This window comes from Callorhinchus milii, unplaced genomic scaffold (genome assembly GCF_018977255.1).
Source record: "Callorhinchus milii isolate IMCB2004 unplaced genomic scaffold, IMCB_Cmil_1.0 Scaffold20, whole genome shotgun sequence".
In the NCBI taxonomy this organism is placed as follows: Eukaryota; Metazoa; Chordata; class Chondrichthyes; order Chimaeriformes; family Callorhinchidae; genus Callorhinchus; species Callorhinchus milii.
Genome location: NW_024704761.1, coordinates 1,949,564 through 1,971,951, shown reverse-complemented (window position 1 = coordinate 1,971,951; position 22,388 = coordinate 1,949,564). Strand labels below are relative to the sequence as shown.

The 22,388-nt window shown below is 48.3% G+C and overlaps 1 protein-coding gene across 1 annotated transcript; it reads left to right on the top strand.

Moving 5' to 3' along the window:
* The first annotated feature begins 877 nt into the window (after positions 1 to 877).
* Positions 878 to 21,632, top strand: evpla (envoplakin a). Its single transcript, XM_007888800.2, is given in 23 exon segments — positions 878 to 996; positions 4,593 to 4,692; positions 5,230 to 5,384; positions 6,494 to 6,617; positions 6,777 to 6,908; positions 7,506 to 7,547; positions 8,014 to 8,175; positions 8,278 to 8,385; positions 8,642 to 8,737; positions 9,237 to 9,359; positions 9,533 to 9,682; positions 11,097 to 11,251; positions 11,633 to 11,760; positions 12,186 to 12,352; positions 12,839 to 13,017; positions 13,190 to 13,328; positions 13,595 to 13,788; positions 14,022 to 14,172; positions 14,780 to 14,863; positions 15,375 to 15,482; positions 16,003 to 16,095; positions 17,908 to 19,011; positions 19,013 to 21,632. Coding segments are annotated over 23 exon segments (6,015 nt in total). The 5' UTR covers positions 878 to 961; the 3' UTR covers positions 21,299 to 21,632.
* The last annotated feature ends 756 nt before the right edge of the window (positions 21,633 to 22,388 follow it).

Below are 22,388 nucleotides of genomic sequence, written 5' to 3'. Positions count from 1 at the left end.
TGGAGCAACTGGTCAGTGGATCACTGATCTCCAGATTTTCTTTAATTTGGCTGAGTAAACGGCACACTTTGGGTTGCGGGTTCAAGCCTCCAAGTCAGGACTTTGAGCTCACAGTTTTGGCCGACGCTCAAGTGCAGTGCTGGGGAGCGCTGCAGTGTTGGAGGTGCCGTTATCCTCATTTCTTCTCCATCTGTTCTGTGGGTCAGAGGAATGTCAAACGATCGCAAGGCACAACATGAGAAAGGAGGTCAGGGAGTGTTTCTGGTGCCCTGGAGTACTGTGGTCCTGTTTGGCTCAGGAACCGCACTACTGAGCCCACCGCAGAGGGTTGGCTTGATTCTGACATTCCGTTGCTAAACGTGTCATCTTGGATCCAGTTCAGCTCAGAGGAAACCCCCTCCCCACCCACCCACAAGGAGGATAGTCTAAAAGTCACACCAAGATCCAATAAACTGGTGAAACAGGCTGAATGGGCTGAATGACCTCCTCCTGTTACCATTTACATTTATATAGAGCCTTTCAAGTAATAAAACCTATTACTGTTTTCCTATCGGCCCTATTGATTCAACAATCAATGAATAAAGTCCTGCCACCGCTTCAGCTGTTACGGGGCTGTATTTCACGGCCTGGACTTTAGATGTGATGTGAATAATATTCGGGCTGCAGAGGGAAGGTGGGTGGGTGGGGCAGCCAGTTGTACTGTGTTGCCTTTTGCATTCCCTTCGCAACCGGTTCAGCAAGTTTTATATTAACCTGAAACTTGTGCTTCAGCTTTCTTGGATCACCTGTCACTGCGAGGAGGAACCTCCCTGAAACTGGGTTTTAACAGAGCTTCGGAGATCACACACACCACACATACATACCGGGAGATCACATCCCACAGACACACACACACTGAGACACACACTGAGAGCTTGTGTACAGGGCACCGAGATTCGCTCCTTGCTGGAGACCAGACAAGATGTCCAAGTATATCTCTCCCCAGAAGGTCTCCAGGTGAGTCAGCCACATCACTTGACCGTATATTTTGACGGGTTAAATGCTGGTTTCAAAACATTCCATCGTTAGTTTGTACAGGGTTTGATCAGAGTCCCGCGTTTGTTCGTGTGGAGGAACAGCATTGTCTTTGTTTGAATTTGTGTTTGTGTTTTACTTTAAATGTTCTCTGCAGTGAGGCTGTGCTTCCCCGCTGTGTCTATGTGCCAGCTGTTTGTGCACTGCTTCGCTCTAAAGAGCAGGTTTGCAAATAGCTTTGGGGACTGAGGGAATTGAGAGCTCTGTGGGAGTTTGGAATTCAATGCGTTTTTTGAGTCCGAGGGATGGAGGAGTTTATGAGCTCGTCACAGTAGGGAATTTGAATATTATTAATAATAGTAATAATCCTTGCATTTGATCTAGCACTTCATCATATTGTTGAGACGTCTCAGGATATATTGTAAAGTGAATTGATTGTATATTTTGTGTTTTTTTTTGTATTTTGAATCTTGGAATTGGGGCTTTGTGGACTATTTTCCGAAGTTGAACACATTGGGATTTGGGAATTTTGGTTTAGGAGCTGAATGAGTTTGGGAATTGGGAGTTTAGGAACTGAATGTACATCATGTACATTTGGAAAATAACAACAACAACTTGGATTTATATAGCGCCCTCCACGCTGGACGGTGTCTCAGAGCGCTTCACAGCAACGGATCCCGGGAACGAGCCGGGGGGAGGGGGAGGAAGGTGACCAAAGGCGCGTTCGAAAAGAAAGGTCTTCAGCAGAGACCTGAAAATAGGGAGTGAGGAAGGGAGTTCCAGAGCCTCGGGGCATAGTGGCTGAAGGCACAGCCACCGAGGGTGGAGTGGAGGACTCGGGGGACGAGGAGGAGGCCAGACCTGATATATATGAAATTAAGCGAATGGGAGTTTGGGAATTTCGATTGGAAATTGCTGGATTGAGAGTGAATGAGTTTGGGAAGATTAGGGAGTTCGGACGTTTGGGAGCTGAGAGAATCCAGGAGCTTGCGTGAGTGTGTTTGTCAGTTGCACCGGTTTCATTTCCATAAATTCTAATTCAAATAAAAATGAACCCAAGCGGCAAGCTGAGCCAAGTCCAGCCGGAAAAATCACATACTGTGTGGGTTTTAAAGAAAAATCCACAAGATGACATTGAAATATCATCGTTACAGATACTAAGATGGAAGCAGGAAAGACAGAGAAAAACCACAATACAGAGCTTCACACTGGGCAGTGTGCAGTGACTATTGGAGTGGAAGAAGCCAGTTCAATTCATATCTTTGACCCTGAAAGACCCTGGTGTCGGACATTCTATTAATCTAGTAAAACCATTCGCAGTCGTTCACTTCCCCTCCTCCTTGCCTTCGCTGCTCCAATTAATTATATAAATTTTTTGGTCAGCCGTTTTTCGCTCTGACACGTGCGGAAACCCGTCACCGTGTCTAAGAGTATCTAAACCATACTGAGAATTCTATGCATCAGGCCTAGACATGGAAATCCCAATTACATTACACTGAATCCACATGTATTGATAGATTGTCAGTCCTGAAGGTCATAGTCAATGCCCTGCTTGGCTGGGCTGACAGAGTCTAAGTACAGGTGGACTGAGTGAAATGTAAGCCATGTGGTTTTCAAAAGGGTGAGAAATATGTCAGGAATTCAGGGTGGGGAGAGTGCTTTATGTGCCAGCATCAACACCCCATTCTTCAGGTGTTGCAAGAATATTATTGACCAATAACTTACTGTGATTGGTGATAAGCTAGGTATTATTGTGGTGTGCCACAGTCACTGATAACCTCCGATAACCCCTATCTCACAGGCTTGTTCCCAATCCAACCTTTGATTTGTACACAAGCCTTTGACACTCTTTAAAGCTCAACAACTACAAAATTACATTTGCATGAGGTCTCTGATGAGGCTGCGGGGAAGTGGGGCAGGATGGCAGCCACATTGAGGAGTGAGATTACAGCAAAGAAAACAAAATTAATCTGACCATGAAGCTGTAGAGAGGTTAAAACTGGGATGAATTGTCCCTTATCAGGGCCTCTGTATTACTAAGCTCTGTCTGGCATTAGAAGCAGCAAAGATGTATGAAAAAGCTGCTTTCAATGTCTCATACACCTCACTCATATTCCCCCCCCACCCCGCCATGGTATCTGCTTTAGTGGAGGAAGCGCAGCTTAGCTCAGCCTCTCTTCATATGTATGTTGTCTGTTATTAGTGCCGTCCTCGTCAATCTGCACCACACCCTCAGCTTCTCTCAGACACCCTTCCTGTCTGTCTTTATAATGTGAGAGCCCAATGTCAAATGTGGCAATCAGCACAGGAAAGATCGTGAGGAGGTGAAAGAGAGAGCGAGAGTCAATGGAAACACCTGAAGGGTGGGGTGAGGGCATAAGGAGGTTTATTGAGGAGTGAGGCACTCACCATAGGGAAAGGGCAGGTCAAGGGGCCTGAGACGATTACTCTTTCACAGAGCAGCGCAGACATGATGGGCCGAATGTCCTTCTCTGTGCTGTAAATTTCTATGGTGCTATGTTCAGATCAGTTGTCTAAATGGTACTTGAGAGAAAGTTACAGCTCCTGAGGTTTCAGTGTTTATTGGCCCACAAAATACGCAGTTCTAGTATAGTAGTTTATAGTATACTCTGTGAAGAGCTTTGAGATGTCTTGAAGATGTGATAAGGTGCTAAATCATATGCAAGGCTCATTTTTTTTTAGTACCCTTTCCCCCTTGCTCGGTGTCCAATCCCACTACTTAAGCACTCCGAGACGCTGCCCCGAGTGAAGGGCGCTACATAAACAGTGTTGTTGTTGTTGCACTGTGCATCGCTCCGAGACTCTATGCTGGGTGAAGGCCGATCTATAAATGCAAGTTGTAGTTGTTGCTGAGACGACACTCCTGCCCCTCAGTGACTCCAGACGGCTGATGCCACAGCCTGTGGTTTGCGCCGCGTGTTAATGGAATTCCCTTATCAGGAATCCTAATGATGTAACGGAGGATTCTTTCTGGTATCGTTCCTCGTCGATCCGTAGGAACTCCGCCCTGACATCATCCACTGCCAAGGAGTGGCGTTGGGCGAGTGGCGCCTTGAGACGTCCTCCCGACGTGAAAGGCGCTCTATAAATAAAATGAAACCTTGTTGGTGTTCCCCCACGTCAACAGTCACTACACTTCATAGTAAATCCATAATGAAGCACTTTGAGACAGCCTCTCAATGTGAATGAAAGGCGCTGGATCAAATGTAAGGATTATTATGTTATAATAAACCCCATTATATAACCCCCACAAGATAGGCTGTAATCTGTGAGCCACTGATTGGAAATAGCGCCTCCATATGGCCTATTGTTGCCTAAGGTTTTTTTTCCTGCCCAGGAATCTAACCCATGTGAGGAGTGTGCTCTAACCTCTACGTTACCGGACTCGTGTAGAGCACAGACACACACACCCCTACAACCTAGTGCCCAACAGGCATCGGTCATTAACCCGGCACAGGCTGACTGACGGCAGTCTCCAAGGTCACGTTAGTTAATCAAGCAACGCTTCTGAACGCTGCACAGTTTAATGTTTTCATTCTTCCTCGATCTTGTTGCAGGACCCAGAGCAATGAGATGCTTTTACTCATCTCTCGGCTCCAGAGTAATGGCGACCAGGTGGAGCACGACATCCTCAGCACAGAGAACAAGCTGCAGGCGGTGAGTGGGTGTAGGGACCTCTGTCTCGCATCGAATCCTCCTCTCCGGATTGGGCTTCCTCTTCGTTTGTGACTCTGCTAATCCTCTTCAACGGGCCATTTCCCTCCTAACCCAACAACAAGCGCCTTTCACGTCGGGAGGACATCCCAAGGCATTGTGCTTTAAATGCAACTTGAATCCTTTCAACCTGTTGCCACCTGTAGCATCTCTATAGCCGTAGAAGCAGAGATCAGGTCACTGGGTGATCAAGCACTATATCAAATGCAAAGATTATTATTATTATTCACCCCCAGAAAACCCCCAGCGATCTCACGTTTCATCCTCAAAATGTCCACTCAATCCACTTTACAACATATCTGTGAAGCGCTTTGAGACGTCACAACGACGTGATAAGGCGCCATGTCAAATGCAAGGATTAATATTAATATTATTATTATTATTACTATTACTTGTGCCTTTGTTATCCTGTCAGCCACCGGCCAGAATCAGTGAGATGTTTGATTGACACCTGGATGTTTTGTTTCAATGCATTCCCAGGACAAGATGTACCTTGCGCAAAAGAAGCCTTTTAGACACCAAGAAGTGATCAAAGACAGTCTCAGTCGCTCGGAGGAGCTGCTGAGGGACATGTTCATGGATGCGGACAAGGTGGGACGGCTCAAACACCCACAGAGCAAGGAGATAGAGAATGAGTAAGTCACACGGTTACCATCACTCTCTCTTAGACCGGCTACGTGGTGTCCTGTAGCTCAGTGGTCAGAGCACTTGCCTTGCAAGCGAGAGGACCTGGACTCAATTCCCGGGCAGGACGAAACTTTGGGCAAGTTTCCTTAGTCCACGCCCACGCCTCTGTTTACCCAGCAGTAAGTAGGAATGCAGTTCTTAGTCGATCGGCGGATCACTTTTCCGGGGATAATAATCCTTTAAAAAAAAGATAATAATAAATTGGGTCACTCAATTCACAGCTGTTTGTGGGACACTGCTGTACGCAATTGGCTGCTGCATTTCGCCTACAAAATATACAGTCAATTCACTTTACGGTGTATCCTGCGAAGCGCTGTGAGACATCACGAAGACGTGCAATGATTATTATTATTATTACAAGCTCCACCCCTTTCCCACATCCCTCTATCCCCTTCTCTCTCATGTACATGTGACGTTTCCTCCTGAATAAGAGATTAGAATCTAATCAAGGGATTTGGATGGTTTATATATACTGTACAACAATGATCGATGAGAGAGGCAGAGGCTGGAATCTCAGAAGCTTTCAGAGGAAGGCATAAGGCTCACAGGAGTGGAGCCTCGGTGACTTATCGTAGTTCTGTGAAATGTTTTGGGTTCCTGGTAAACAGTCCCACACAGAGAAATTAACAATCATAAAGTAATCTTGACGGTGAGGTGTTCCGTGTTCTCCCCTCACCAAGTATCTGCTCCTCGTGTGTGTGTGTGTGAGCTGTGACAATGGGTGTCAGTTGCTGTTTCACCAACAGGGAAGGCGGAGGATTCGAGGCCGAGCTCTTTCACTTTCTGGTTGCTTGCGGGATGTCGCTGGGCGCAAACTGGTCGCCGAGCGAGATGTTCCCCCACACGAAGAGGGTTATGTAAATGCAAGTTGTTGTGGGTTGTTGTTGTTTTTTTACCTGCAAAACACACAGCCCCTTCACTTTACTGTGAAGCGCCTTGAGGCGTCCTCCAGAGGTGAAAGGTGCTGGATCGAATGTGAAGATTATTATTTATTACGATGACTTTCCTGGAAGAGTCAATGGCTAAACGAGTTGTTGTTGTTGTCCTGTTTGTTTAGTGTGAAGAAGATGCACGAACGCTGGGCCAAGCAATGCTCTGAATATCGCGACATGTATGAGAAGCTGGAGCTGCCCAAGGATGACTCCTCTGTTGATTGGCCTCGTATCTTAGAGCAGAAGCAGGTAGATCTCCAACGTCCCCCCTGTCTCCACACGTCTGTCCGTCCATCCCACCCCTCCTCTTCCCTCCCCTCCCCGCCCAGCACAGATTCCTGGAGCTCGCCTCAGTCGTGTGTATATGTGTGTGTGTGATGTTCACCTCCCTGTTGTGTGTGCCCACAGAGAGAGATCAGCGCAGGTCAGTACGGACCTCAGCTGCCTGAGCTGGAGAAGCAGATCGGGGAGCACAATATCCTGAGCAGAGAACTCGAGTCGTACGGTCCCAAGATCAACAGCAAATCTGTCTCCAACCCGGTGAGTTCCGGTGCTGAACAGTTACCTGCAGCACCTTACATTTATATTGTGTTTTGCCCACAAAATATACAGTCAGTTCACTTTACAGTATATTCTGTGAAGACGTCTCGAAGATGTGATAAGGCAATTGTATCAATTGTATCAAACGCAATTATTATTATTATTATAATAATCCTTACCTTTGATATTAGCCCCTTTTCTTCATCAAAGGTAAAGGTCCTAGCAGTAAGTAGGAACCTGGTTGTTAGTCGATTGGAGGATCACTTTGCCGAGTGTAATAATCCCTTCAAAACAAATCAATACTGTAAATAAATAATAATTTGGTCACCCAATCCATGACTGTTTGTGGGACGTCGCTGTGCGCAATTGGTTGCCGCATTTCACCCACAAATTACAAAAAGGAACTGGAGAAGGTCCCTTCAACTGAAAGGATTCAGTTTCCTAGATTTGGAGATGGACATTGAAGGGATCAGGTGGCTAGTGAGACTGATGGTGCCCTCCTGCCTCAACTGTTACTGTCTGACTAGAGTATGTTGTGAGGGCAGCTGGAGCCTGTGGCTAGTGATGTTGACTGGTGGCTGTGACTTTCTCTTGCAGGATGAGCTGAAACGGGTCCAGAAACAATACCAGAACCTGCAGGTAAGTCTCAGCATCACGGAGACCCTCGAGGGTTCACAGCTGTGATGAGAAGCCACAGGTTACATGGCCTTTGCCAATTCTTTACCCTTATTTGTGCTGTTTACCCTGACCCAGTCACACAGAGTATGCAAACCCCTCATTACCCAGTGTGGCCACTGGCCTGGGTGTTTAGGAGACGGGTTCAACCCCAGCTACACCGATGATCACAGCAGCTCTGTCAGCATATCTGGTGGCAGATCAAGACATCCCGTTGCTTCTTGATTGGAACAAGGATAGAAACTAAATTGCGCTTACACCCAAAGCGCAGCCAGCCCTGACCCAGACACTCACTCCTGTGACCTCCCGAGTGCCTGGAAAATCTGCTGATGTCTTGGTCTTCAAGAAACTCTCATAATGTGATACCTTTTCCCACAGCGCCATTTGCTGTATGTTTCTGCCCTTCATTAACCCGTTCCTTCCTGCGCAGGACCAAGCCAAGAAGCGTAAGCAGGAGCTGAACACTGTGTACGACTACATTCAGGGCTGCTCCAAACAGCTGATGTTCCTGAATGAGCAAGAGGAAAAGATCCAGAAACTGGACTGGAGTGACAGGATGATGAACCCTGAGGAGGTCCGCAGACAGTACGAGGTGGGTTGGGGGCAATCCCTGATTTCCTTGGGGAGAAGGGGGGGAGAACGACGTAAACAAGGTTTGAAATAAATAACCGCCTTTCCGTTCTTTTCTTTCCAGTCTTTCAAGAAGAACGGGCTGCTGGAAGAGGAGGACAACGTTAATAAGATCCAGGAGAACGGAAACCGGTTGATTGAGCTGAAACACCCTGGGAGTCCTGCTATTGAGGTACAGTCGAGGTGACCCAAGCACTTTGGGTTGTTCTCCCAATGTGTTAGACGCTCGCTGTATCAACTGTCTGGATTAATATTATTATTATTGTTTCATAAAGCATTGTTGCATCGTACATAAAGGTGGCCGGTCAGCATCTTCTCGTGGCCTATCTCAGTGAGCTCTGGGCTGTCTGCTGTCTGCTCAGGTCCAATGCAGTGCATTGACTCCTCTCTACCCAGAGGTGTTGACATCTATTGGGACTTTCTTCCAGGCTCACAAAGAGGCGGTGAGGAACGACTGGCAACAGTTCCTGAACCTCTGCATCTGCCAGGAGGCGCATCTGAAAAATGTGGAGGACTACAGAAAGGTAACAGAGAAATGGGGTGGGGGGAGAGAGAGAGCACCACTGCTTAGCTTAGCCACCACACGTTGGGCTGTGTTGCTAAATCAGTTGTTTAGATCCCTAGACATCACTCTCAGGCTGTAAGGTGCTGTGGTCAGGCTGCACGTTGAATACTACACACAGCTCTGGTCACTGTGATATCAGGGGCCGGTTGTACTGGAACAATGAGATCAGATGGGCTGAAGGGCCTTCTTCGTCCAAACCAATCTGATGATCAGTATGTTCCCCTCCACTGTGCATGGGTTGAGTCACGTTACACCCTGACAGGGCGCTGACTGCAGGGAGGATCCCACAAGCAATATAATCTCGGGCGAGGTCTGGAGATATTGTCCTTTATACTGTTTACTCACAGGGAGCGGTGATTGTTGCCTGGTGATGTGATTTCTAATGCTAGGCTGAGCTTTGTTCTGATCCCACGTATTTGTGGATCTCTGATGGCTGTTCCTTTCCGCTCTCCTCCCAGTTTCAGCGCAATGCCGAGGCTCTCGACCAGACCATCAAAAAGCACGATGCGGAGCTGGACACCAAGTTCTCAAAGTACAAGAGCAGCCCCTATGCTGCGTCTGACCTACTTCAGCAGTTTGAGGTGAATGTAATGGACCACTTTCCCAGTATGTCCAGGCTTCGATACAAATTCATCAAAATCAGCTTCAATATAAATCCATTCAGTATCTCAGAGATTGTCTCAGCTATGTTCCTTCTGGTTTCTCTTTCCTGCAGTCATCTTAATCTCTTTCTGTCTCTCTCTCTCTCTCCCAGGCGGATGAGAAGAAGGTGATCGATATGTACAAAGATGTCAATGACCTGAAGAAGCAGAGCGGGCAAGTCATGCCGCTGAAATCCAGACGCACGCCAGTGTCTAAACCCATGCCAGTCAGCGCGCTGTGTGACTGGGGCGATGATCCCAAGGTGAGAGAACACCAGCAGATTTTAAAAAAAAAAAAGGCTGTGGATTATGGATGAATCCATTCAAATTTTCCAAGACTGAGGTGGATAGATATCTGTTAGGTCAGGGTATCAAGGCATATGGGGCAATTGGAGTTGAGGTACAGATCAGCTGTGATCTAATAGAATAGCGGAACAGGCACGAGGGGCTAAAAGGCCTACTCCTGCTCCTATATTTAAACGTCTCAAATCGACTCGCAACCACAGAGACCGAAAAGAGTGGATTTCACGTCCCTCAGAGATGCAGATCCATACCTGCCAGGGGTTCATGGCAGCTTGATAGTGTGGGAGTAATTGTTACTGCACTTCATCAACCAGTATTCATAACACGCTGATCGCCGCTTGATCGTGGAGGGTGGGGGGGGGGATGTCTGTATGTGGAGTCTATATTGGCGCGTGCCTTAAGAACGAAAGAACATAAGAATTTGCTTGGCGAAGGAAGATCAAGTCTTAAGATTAAGAAGGAAGTTGGTCTTCCACCATCTTGGCAGTCGCTTGACATGTCGTGTCCCACACTACGCACTGTCCTTGTTTGTTTGTATCTGTGCGGGGGCAGGGAAACATGTTGTACAGATAGGAAGCTCCTGGGTTAAACCTGTCTAAAATGGGAGTAAATGGAACCACAGTTGATCTCAGCCCTCCTGGGCTGGGCTGGGAGTGTGGAAGGAACAACAAACCAGTTTTAGGCTGTGACTGCGCCCTTGACTGTACGCAACAAGATTTGCAAGTGAAAGTCTTCATATCGGGTGGTTACCAACTGCAATTCTGAACAGGAGCGCAACTTGATTGGTCGTGGTGCTGGCACCGCTCTCCTCTCTCTCGGTGTCCTGGCCCGACAATCCTCCCCAAATAAAATTGTTCACTGGCTCCATGGCTGTTTGCGGGACATTGCTGCAGGCAAAAGGATGCGTCATTCACCTTACAAATACACAGTCACTACGCTTCACGGTAACTCCTGTGAAGCGCACTGTGATGTCTGGACAATATGCTAAGGCGTTCGATCGAATGAACTCCCTCTGGTTGGTTGAGTTACCAACTTTTCCAGTGTGTACGTTGCGATGGGGAGTGTAACTCCACTCGACCAAGATGGGGAAACGTGGGGGCGTGAGCGCCCCCTGGTGCCAGGAACTGATCTGTCAGCGTCTCCGGGAAGAAGCTGTTAGTTAACAAGTGTACAAGCTCATTCCTGCTGTGTCAGCAAGTGTTGGCCGCCTCCTGGGTCGCACTGAGCCTCCCGCGCACCCCCCTCCATGTTGCACTGAGGAGCTCTTCTCCCCACCCCCCTACCACCCCCCCCACCTCCCCCGGAATGGTGCAGTGCAGAGCAGAGAGGGGGTGAGAGCTGAATGGGAGCGTGACGTGCCTTTGACCTTCGCAGTCTGAAATTAACCGTGGTGAGAAGCTCGTTCTCCGGAACAACAACGACAATGACAACTGGGTGGTGGCCACCAACAACGGGCAGACAAAGAAGGCCCCCGGCGTGTGCTTCAGCATCCCTCCCCCGGACCCCGAGGCTCTCGCTCAAGTCAACAGGTCAGTCCGTGCAGTCATCTCCTTCTCAACACGCTCGTCCCATCGTTAGTTGCTTTGTCGATCGCTGCGAGGGCTCAGGCTCTCCAGCCCAGACAGAGCGACGGGTGGACTTCGCCCAGGTCCCCCGAAACTCTGGACCACTCTTCCTCTATCCCTTCGTCTTGCCCTTCGCTTCCCCATCTTCAGGTGGTACCCGAAGACCTTTCTCTTCGACCGAGCCTATGGTCACCTCCCTCTCCCACCCCCCCCCCCGGCTCGGCGTCGTGCTCCGCCACTGTCGAGCATTCTGAGGCGCTGCCCCGCGTGAGGGGCTGCTGTGTAAATGCAAGTCACTCGGCAGCGGCTGATCCTGGGTGAGCTGTGATCTTTTGTGACGCTCAGGTTGGAGAAGGAGATCAATAACCTGAAAAAGAAGCGAGAGACCGTGGAGAAGAACCTGAAAAAGCAGCAGGTGGAGAAGGACCACCTGAGTCAGACCAGCCTGCCGGCCACAAACACAGCCCCATCAGGTGAGAGCACAACTTGGAGCCGGCGCTAACCATTAACTAACCACTAACCGGAGCCCTGACACCAGGGCAACCCGGCCTCGAGAGCACCCTCACTGCCTGGCTAGCCTCCCGCTGCTCATTCAACTCGCACCATTCTGCCTGTTGAGGCCCTGGATCACCAAGACTGCACAGCCGATCGCATTGGTTCTGATATTCCATTGCCAGCTTGTATGTTCCTGATTGATTCTGCCCTCAAACCCTCTGCGTTTCCTGCCTTTCTCGGTTCTGGTGTGAACTGCTCTTCCTCGGTCCGCCTTACCTGCCCCATTTTGAAGCACATTGGTCCCAGATCTCAGCTTCATTGAGTTCCTCTGCCCCTTGTTTCTCCCCTGCTCTCTCTTTCGCTCTGTTGACCGGCCTGACCTCTCTCTCTCTCTCTCTCTCAGGAGCCTCTGATACGGTTGAGAAGCATTGCAAAGAGCTCCTGCCTAAACTGGATAAGATCAACGCGGACATTGATCGGACTGAGAAGGCGTTAACAAACCAGCTGCATACCCCTGTGAACCGCACTGCGGCCCCCCAGGACCTCAATGACCGTCTGAAGGACCAGCAGGTAAACAACAATAACAACAAATTACACTTGTATAATGCCCTTCACGTCAGGAGGATGTCCCAAGGCGTAAAGGCTGTCAATTTGCTCACCACAGGTCAAGCCACCGCCAGGAACTTCTAGAAGGTGTCATTTTGACACGTGCGCAAGATGAAGTAGATCCTATACATTGTGGGACAATAGAAGCCTGAGGGCAGGTCAGAGAGCGGTCTTACATGGGAGCGTCTCACTTTACATTGATCGACATTAAATGGAAGGTGGGGAGTGGGTGGGTGGGTGGTTGGGGTGACCCACATGAGGTTCTGAGACACTGCTCTGTGGTCTCTCAGTCTGGTCTGAGCAGAGGGACAGAAGCTGTGTCACATCAGCAGCAGCTCTGCTTGTGGGCGGTTGGTGGGGGGGGGGGGGCAGGGGTTGGAGTGGCGGAGGGAGGAGGTTTGAGTCAACGGTAGCAAAAGGGTTAATACCCCCACCCTGCTCTGCCCACAGCATATCAGCAACAAGCTGCAGGACATTGGGAGAGCAAAGGAGGCCGCCCAGCGAGATTGCGAAGCTATCCTTGCGAAGAAGCCCACGTCTTCCTCCGTGCCTCTGCTGAGTGACAAGCTGAACAAAATGAAGAACAATTACAAAGACGCCACTGAGCTGGTCTGCCAGGCCCAGGACAAGTGAGTGCACACGCAGCAGCGATTCTGTGGCTCCTTTCTTCCACTTTAACGCTACGACAAGTAATAATAAAGCTCGCATTTGATACGAGCGCCTGTCTTAACACGTCGTTGAGACGTTCTGAAGCGCTCCACAGAATATATTGGAGAGCGAATTGACTGTATTATTTTCCAGAACGAATGCTCAGCTCAAGCTGGAAAGTGACATTAAGAAAGTGGACGATGTCCTCAAACCCTATGAGTTGAATCTCGCTGAGGAGATGGTGGTTCCTGCTTCACCCAACGCCATCCAGGACAGGCAGGCTGAATTACAGGTATGGACCGAAACAGGCGGAAAAATGCCGTATGAACTCTCTGCAGTGAAGGTGACGGGGTGGGTAATGGCGGGAGGTGGGTGGTTCCAGATGGAACAGTGCTCTCCTTTACCTCTGGGATTCAGAGCCTGGGGAAAGATGACCAAAAGAGCCGTCAAGGAGGAATGTCTTGAATAGAGCTTTGAACTTGGGGAGGGTGGGGGGGTAGGCTGCAAACTTGTGGGTAATCGTAAAACTTCCTATTGCTTATTCTTGGCTTGTTTCAGAGGTTGAAACAGAATCTGGACAACGATCAGGACTCGGTGCAGACCCTGAACCAGAGCCTCAAAAAGACTGATCAGAGTTGCAAGGCTCTGCAGCTGAACTTCCAGGAGTTCTGCCCCGATTTCAAATCCCAACAGGCTGACGTCCAGCATCTCAATACCCGCTACAACAACATCCGAGATCAACTGGAACGCAGGTGAGTGGACATGGACTGGAGCCCGGTGTCAGCCTGGTTCTGCCTCTATTCCCCTCTCCCACACCCCTCTATTCCCCTCTCCTACACCCCTTTAGTCCCCTCTTGTACACCCCTCTATTTCTCTCCCCTACACCCCTCTACCACACACCCCTATTCCCCTCTCCTATACCCCTCTGGTAACAAGCTCCCCGCTCAGGGCAAGGATTGACGCTGTGTTGTGTGATTGCTCACAGGGAAGCTATGATCGAAAACGCTGATTCCAAATACAACAACCTCAAATCCTCTGAGCAAAACCTCAACAGCTTCATGAAATCCCTGCCCGTCAACCAGCTCAACCCCATGGACAGCCTCAGGGATACGGAGAACAAACTCCGCTCTCAGGAGGTAGGTACCTGCCCAGGGTGTAGGAATAGTAAACCTGAGGAACAGGCTCCCTAGGGAGATGGTTGAAGCAGGAAGTGTTGATTCCTTCAGGCACAGATTTAATAGGTTTTCTTTTAGGAAATGACTTAATGGGATATAGTACATAGATAGTTTGGGACATATGTGCATGAGGCCACCAGGAAGGTGTAAGGCGAACTAGATGGATCTTGGTCTTTTTTTGTCTGGCATTTCTTATATTCTTATGTTCTTATGAATAGAGGGGTGTAGGAAAGGGGAACAGAGGGGTGTAATAGCGGGCTGCAGAAGAGGTGAATATATGGGTGGAGGAGAGGGGATTAGAGGGTAATAAATCACAAACAAAATACATAGTCCATCCACTTTACAGTGTGTCCTGTGAAGTGACGATGTGAAAGGCACTCTATCAGATTGAAGGATTATTATTATTATAAAATAAATGTAAACTGTTGATATTGTTGCTTCCTCCACCACCATTGTATCTCAGGCATTTCGTGTCCTAACCACCCTCTCTGTGTGGGAACAATTAAAAGCGTCTTACATGGTGTTTACGTCTGCTCTCACTCAGTTGACTCAATCGTTTTCTTCACAGAAAGTGGTGGCTGACATCAAGAAGAAAGAACCTGAGAAGAACGCTACCCTCAAACTCTCTCAAGATCTGCAGTCAGCGCTCAACGTGTGTATTATTTTAAACAATTACAATAACAATTTGCAATTACACCGCACCCCTCAATCAGGGTGGGTCCCAGAGTGCTTGACCGTGGCGGAGCACGACACCGAGCTGGTGGGAGGGCAGAGATGACCGTAGCCACAGTTGGTCAAAGAGGAAGGTCATCAGGTGCGATCTGAAGATGTGGAAGGAAGGGGCAAGATAGAGGGAGAGTGTTCTAGAAACTCGGGATGTAGTGGTATAATGATTCCTCATTATAGATCTACTTATACAGAGTAGGGGGCAACACTTTACTGTGACTAGCTCAGTCCTCACTCTGAGGGGTCTGGTGTGTCTCTAACATGCCAGTTCCCAGGTCACAAGAGAAGCCAAAAGGCAAATAACAAGAGACGAGTGGCCCGAGAGGTCGATATAAAGATTTTAAATCTGAAGAAATGTCGACGTGTTTAACGTACAGCAAATGTTATTGTCTGTGAATGTAAAGACAGCTAACATTGTATTATTGATTGGTTTGAAGGACTTTGAAAAGAATTCTGAGAAATATCGGGCGACGCTGGACGACAGCAACAAACCCATCACCAAGAAGCAGAGGATTCAGCCGCTCCAGGATGTTGTTCAGGAAGAGGTGAGGGTCACAGCACAGTGCGAGTGATGTCCACAAACTGACAGTGCAGTGCAGGCTCTGTGATCACACTGAGGGTGCGGGGAGAGAGGCGGATGAGTGTGAGGGACACTTGAGAGACATAGGAGAGAATTAGTGAACCCGGCCTCAAGGATAATAGAAAGAGAGAATAAAAAGGTTGCGGGTGAGAAAGGTTCAAGTCTGGGGATGAGCACCATGTGACCTATCAGTCTGCATGCCTGTTACATCTATTAAAGGCGCTCTGAGACGTCCTCCCGATGGGAAAGGGCTATACAGCACAATGTGGGAAGAGTCCCTGCCACCAGTGACTAGTCTGTCCTTCCAATGAGCCAGGCTGTGCTGTGCTGTCATCAGCAGTGCCCTGGAGAACTGCAGGCCCACCTGGCTCAGCAACCGGACTAGAGACTGCCACCCAGGGTGGGCTTACTTCTAAGATCTGACATTCTGTTCCCAAACATGTCACCTTACAGCCAGTTCAACTGCTTAACTTTATTTCATGCAGGAAAAGGTCCTGGCCAGTGAATTTGCCAAAGTTTCATCTTTAAACCAAGAACGACTGAAACAACTGAGATACGCCACTGAGGTTAAAGCAAAGGTAAGGTGGATATTAGAACGTGAATATTGCCTCCCTAAACTAGACTTGTAAGAAAGATAGAAGCCCATGGTATAAAAGGGACAGTGGCAGCATGGATCCAGAACTCACTGGGAGACAGAGAGCAGAGAGTTGTGGTGAACGGCTGCTTTTCTGACTGGAGGGAAGTGTACAGTGGTGTCCTCCAGGGATCGGTATTAGGACCATTACTCTTCTTAATATACATAAATGAGCTGGACTTGGGTATAGCATGTACCATTTCTAAGTTTGCGGACGACACACAGTTAGGTAGGGTGGGAAACAGTGAGAAGGATAGGAGCCGACTGCAGGAAGACATAGACAGAATGTAAAATGGGCGACACATGGCAGATGAGTTTCAATGTGGAGAAATACGAAATAATGAATATGGTAGAAAAAATGAGGGGCGGCAATATAGGCTGGAAATACAATCTTAAGGGGGGTAAAAGAACAGAGAGACCTGGGGGGGCAGGTAAATGAAGATGACAGGACAGGAAGATAAAGCTGTAAAAAGGGCATATGGAATACTGGGCTTTATAAATAGGGGCATAGAGTACAAGAGTCAGGAGGTTATGATTAACCTCTATAAACACTGGTTAGGCCTCAGTTAAAATACTGCGCCCAGTTCTGGGCCCCACACTATAGGAGGGATGTTAAGGCATTGGAAAGGCTGCAGAGGAGATTTACGAGGATGGTACCAGGAATGAGGGACCGTGATGATGAGGAAAGGCTGGAGAGGTTAGGATTATTCTCATTGGAGCAGAGAAGGTTACGAGGAGACCTGACAGAGGTCTTCAAAATCATGAGGGGATTTGATAGGTTAGAAAGGGAAAAACTGTTTCCACTGGTGGGTGTGTCGGTGACTCGAGGTCACAGATTCAAAATAGTCTCTAAAATAAGCCGAGGGGAGGTGAGAAGAATTTTTTTCACGCAGCGAGTTGTTCGAATCTGGAACGCATCGCCTGAAAGGGCGGTCGAGGCCGATTCGATAACTACTTTTAAAAACGCGGTGGACGGGTATTTGAGGAGGACAGGTTTGCAGGTTATGGGGAAAGGGCCGGGGTGTGGGACTGACATTAATTGCTCTATTCAAAGAGCCGGCACAGACTCGATGGGCCGAATGGCCTCTTTTTGTGTTGTACGATTCTATGATAAACGCTTCAGCAGCAGTTTTGATGTTCTTGTTGACACCTTTCCTTGTTAAATGCCCCCACTTGCCTGGTCTTGCTAAGTCAGGAGAAAAGTCTTGTCACTTAGGGAAGCAGTTTCAGAGAAGCTGTAAAGGGTGGATCAACCATGCACAGTGGGTCAACCAATGTGTGAAGGATTTTGGGGTCTAATCCTCCTGAGAAATGGATGCGAGGGGGTTGTGATGGAGAACTGAACCCAAACAACAACTTGCATTTATATATCACCCCTCACGCAGTGTAACGCTTGACAGTGGCGGAGCATGATGCCAAGCCAGGGGGAAGCGGGGAGGTGACTGTAGACATTGTCAAAGAGGAAGGTCTTCAGGTGTAATCTGAAGATGGGGAAGGAAAGGGCAGGGTGGGAGACATGGAGCAGGCAGGAGCCCACTGAGCGGACAGGTCTGTATAGAGTTACCAGGTCACAGAGGTACTGTGAGAGTTCAGAATAGGCCCAAACCAACCTGGATCAATAGACCACATAGTGTGCCATCCCTTAGCAGATATTGTAGATTAATTGGCATTGGTTCTGAATCTAAGGCAGGCTCCAAATGATGTGCTAATTGTGAAATAAGAGTCTGAAAGTTCATATTTTTGTTCTTCCCTGAAGCAAGAAGATAGTCCAATAAGCCAGACTGTACAGAACAACAAGGCACTGTTTGCAACCAGAAACATGAATGATCTCAAAGAAGAGATGATAAAAGAGGCAGAGAAAATCCGATTAGCTGAGGCAGATCTGAAGGAGCAAAAGGAAGAGCTTCAGATGCTGAAGATCCAACGACCTGTGGACATGAAGCAAGAGAAGGAAGTGGTGGACTTTTACCGGGACCCGAAGACAGAAACAGACCTGAATACCCTGCGAACCAAAATCCACGAGGAGAGGAAGAAGAGGCAGAACACCGAGATGGATAAGAATGGACTTGTGAAGAAACTCCGTAATTTGGAAGACAAACAAAACTCCATTGTGCCCAACCTGCTTATCAAGGAGGTGACCAGGCTCGAAAAGGATCCATTGCTGGACGTCGAGGCTGAAAACCTACGTAACGATATCAACATGTGCAATCGAGAGACACAACTAACCGAGGGCGAGTTGGATCACCTGAAGAGGCAGATCTCCAACCTGGAGAAGACTCCGGTCAACGTGGTAGAAAAGGTGGTGGTTGTAGAAAAGGTCAAAGTGGAAAAGGATCCCGAGATGCTCCGAGCGTCCAGAAACCTCCAGAACCAGATTGACGAGGAGGATCAGAAGAGACAAACCATCACTAACAATATACGGTCAGTAGCAGATGAAATTGACTCGCTGGAGCACAAGATAAGGAAGATTACACCTAAGGTCATCATTAAAGAAATCCAAAAGATCGAGAAAGACCCTGAGCTTCAGAAGGAATCCTCCAAACTCCGAAAATGGTGTGAAGATGAACGTCAGAACAACGCCCTCTTAAGCTCAGACTTGAATGACCTGCAGAAAGCATACAATATTGTCAATGAGAAAAAACTAAAGGTAGAAGTCAAAGAAATTGTCCGCGAGAACTTCCGCGTCGCCCCAGAAACCGAGAAAGAGATTGTCGATTTGAAGAAGGAGATACAAGAACTTTTGAAGAGGAAGAGTCAGCTGGAGATAGAACTCACGCTCCTTAAAGGAGATCTGAATGTTCTCAAGGATCAGCAACCCCATATTGAATACAAGGAAATTGTTAACGAGGTAGAGAAGCTGCCAAAAAACCCCAGAGATGCTCAATCAGATCGACCATCTCAATAATGAGCTCAATAAGCTGTCTGACACCTCCAAACGCATAAAGGAGAATATCAACGATTTGAAGGACGAAAGGGACGATTGGCGAAAGAGGCGGAATAAGGTCGAGACTAAAGTGGTGACCAAAGACGTGGTCAAATATCTGAATGACCCAATTTTGGAAAAGGAAGCGGAAAGTCTTCGTAAGGAGGTCCGCGATGAGTCCCAGAAACGAAGAGACCTCGAGTCTCTCGTGTTTGACTTGCAGCAGAAGTATTTGCTGATTGAGAGACAGAAACCGAAAGAAAAGACCGTTGTCCAGGAGACGGTTCGCTTACAGAAAGATCCCAAAATCATTAGGGAACACGATAATCTAGGCAAGAACCTGGACGATGAACGAAGACTGAGACGCAACCTGGACCGGGAAGTTCAGAACTTGAAAGCTCTCCTGAAAGAAAAGGAAGCAGAAATCAACCTGGAGGAAGAGAGGAGCAAAAAATTGCAGTCCTTGCATGAATTGAATCGAATCAAAGACAGAATCTATGAGCTGGAGACGGCTCCTCCCCCGGTGGAAGAGAGAATTGTCACCGAAGAGGTCCTTAAGATTGAAAAGGATCCATTAATTGAAAAGGCTTGCTTATCTTACCGGCGAGAGCTGGAGGATGAGAAGAACAAAATAGTCGACTTGGAACAAGAAAAAAAAAGGGTTGAATTCGAAGTGGATCTTTTGCACAGAGAGAAATCTCAAGAAAAGACCATTTACAAGGAGGTTGTGCGGGTTACGAAAGACAAGGCTCTGGAAGAGGAACGTTCCCGAGCCCGAGACCAGTATAACAAGGAAAAGAATTCCAGGCTGGATGTGCTGGAGGAAATCCGCAGACTTAAAGAAAGGTTGCAGAAGCTGGACGACATGAAGAGAACACATTCCCGCGAGGAGGCTGAGCTGAAGAAGATGAGGGATGCAAATTTACATGAGAAGGACGCTCTGGAGGATGAGCTAAAAGATCTGGAGAACGAAAAGGAACAGAAGACCAGCCAGCAGTTGAATGAAAGCAAACTTATGTCTCGACAGCATGAAAAAGAGAAGGAAAAGAGGAATCAACTGGGGAACGAGGTAACGGCGCTGGAGAGAGACATCATAAAGGAGAACGATAAGCTCCACGATCGAGAATACACCGTCAGGGATCTCCAATCCCAGATCAACAGAGAGGAAGCCCGTCACAGAGATACGCAGCTGAGGGAAACCAACCTGTCCACCAAGATAACCATTCTGGATTCTGAAACTGGGAAAGATTTGTCCCCCTACGAGGCTTACAAGAGGAATCTGATAGACAGGGAGCAGTACATCCAATTGCAGGAGTTGGAATGTGATTGGGAAGAGATTTCAACTCTTGGGCCATCAGGAGTAACCTCAGTTCTTCGGGACAAGAAAAGTGGCAAGCATTACTCCATTGAGGATGCCTTGAAGAACCGGAAAATTACCAAAGAAGAGCTTTACCTTTACAGGGAAGGGAAGATCCCAATCTCCGAATTTGCCCTCTTAGTAGCTGGTGAAGATAAACCAAAGACATTACAAAGACCAGCGCTCAAACAAACGGATTATACTCCACATATTGAAAGGGATAAGTTCCCCATAGCAGGCGTTTATGACACCATGACCAATTCCAAGTTAAGCATCAACAGTGGGCTGAACAGGAAGCTGATTGATCCCCTAACGGCTCAGAAGATCTTGGAAGCTCAGGCAGCCACAGGTGGGATCATTGATGTCGGCACCAGAGAGAGGTTTTCAGTCAGCCAGGCGGTAGACAAAGGTCTGATCGATAGAGGCCATATGCAGAGGCTGCTGAATGCACAGAAAGCCTTCACTGGCGTTGAAGATCCCATGACAGGAGAACGCCTTCCTGTAGGGTTGGCTCTGAAGAATGGGTGGTTGCCTGCAGAAACTGCACTGCGTTACCTGGAGGCTCAGCACCTCACTGGCGGGCTGGTGGACCCCAATAAATCGGGGCGGGTGTCTATCAGAGACGCGCTGCAGAATGGGATGATTGACAGCAACACGGCCAGGATGCTTCAGGAAGAGTCCAACTACGTGAAGGATCTGATCGACCCCATGACCAATGAGCGAATCCATTACCGGGAGATGATGGAGCGTTGTCAGAAAGACGAGCTCTCCGGCCTGCTGCTCATCCCAGCTGCTTCCAGCGAGCAGAGCTCTTACCAACCAAACAGTCGCTTTGATTATAAACCAAGATACACATCAGGCTACTGATCACTGATACTGCAGTCTCCGAATGATACAGCCTCTCTCTTGCTATTCACTAAAAGGGCGTGACTCAAATGGTTTTCATTTTAGTTTTGGGGGTGGAAAATGTGGGGAAGACTAGATCGGATTTTATTTCCTCTTACTTCAGGCTTGTTTATTTGTATATTTAAAGGCATGTAAGGATCCAGAAGGAGCTTTAACTTTGATTTCTGAGCTGTGATTGTGATCAGTGATGCGTTACTTGACACATTGCCATCCGGAGTTGCAGGAAGTTGACATTGATTGTGTTCTATGTTGTATTTTACTATTTTTATTTTAATAAACGAACTTGTGATGGAAATATCTGACTTGCCTGTTTTCCTTTATGGATCTGAGCTCCTGGAGCCCTTTGCCCATATGCCAAGTCCAGGAGCGAGCAGTGAGCTGGATTTGTGGTAAACAAGGAAGTGGCTACAGGGAGGGAGGCTCTGGCCTACACTGATCTGTCGCTACGCACCAATAGTGACTGTCCTCCTTAGGGGGACATAAGTGGGGTCTCCTTGGAGCCAAACTGGTTCCAAAGTAACATGTTTGGCAACTAAATATCAGAACCAATTACACACACACACACACGCACGAAAGATGAACGAGTAGGGCTGTGGATGCACCAATAGTCTACTCCTGTCTGGACCTGTTGCTCCAGCCCTGAAAGCTTTGGTTTTCAAAAACTATTGCTCATTGGGCCCTATTAAACCTTCAGACGACCCCCACATTTGCCCCCGAGGGTCTGACAGGGCATCTCGGAAACCAGGAAGCCCGAGTGTCTGGGACAACCGACAAGGAAGCACGCGAACCGCAGAAGACTGCCGCTGGTCTTCCCGCAGCATTCCCAGAACTGCCAGGACAGCTCAATAAGAGGTGCAGCGCCCCCCCCCCCCCCCCACTGTGTGTGGGGTGGAGAGCTGGCATTGCCTGCTTAAGAGGTGCGGTGGTCCCCGCTATGTGTGTGTGTGAGTGAGGAGAAGGGGCGCGGGTGGTGTTGCCAGTTTAAGAGGTGCAGTCGTCCCCACCGTTGTGTGGCGGGGGGTGACGTTGCCCGTTTAAGAGGCGCGGCGGT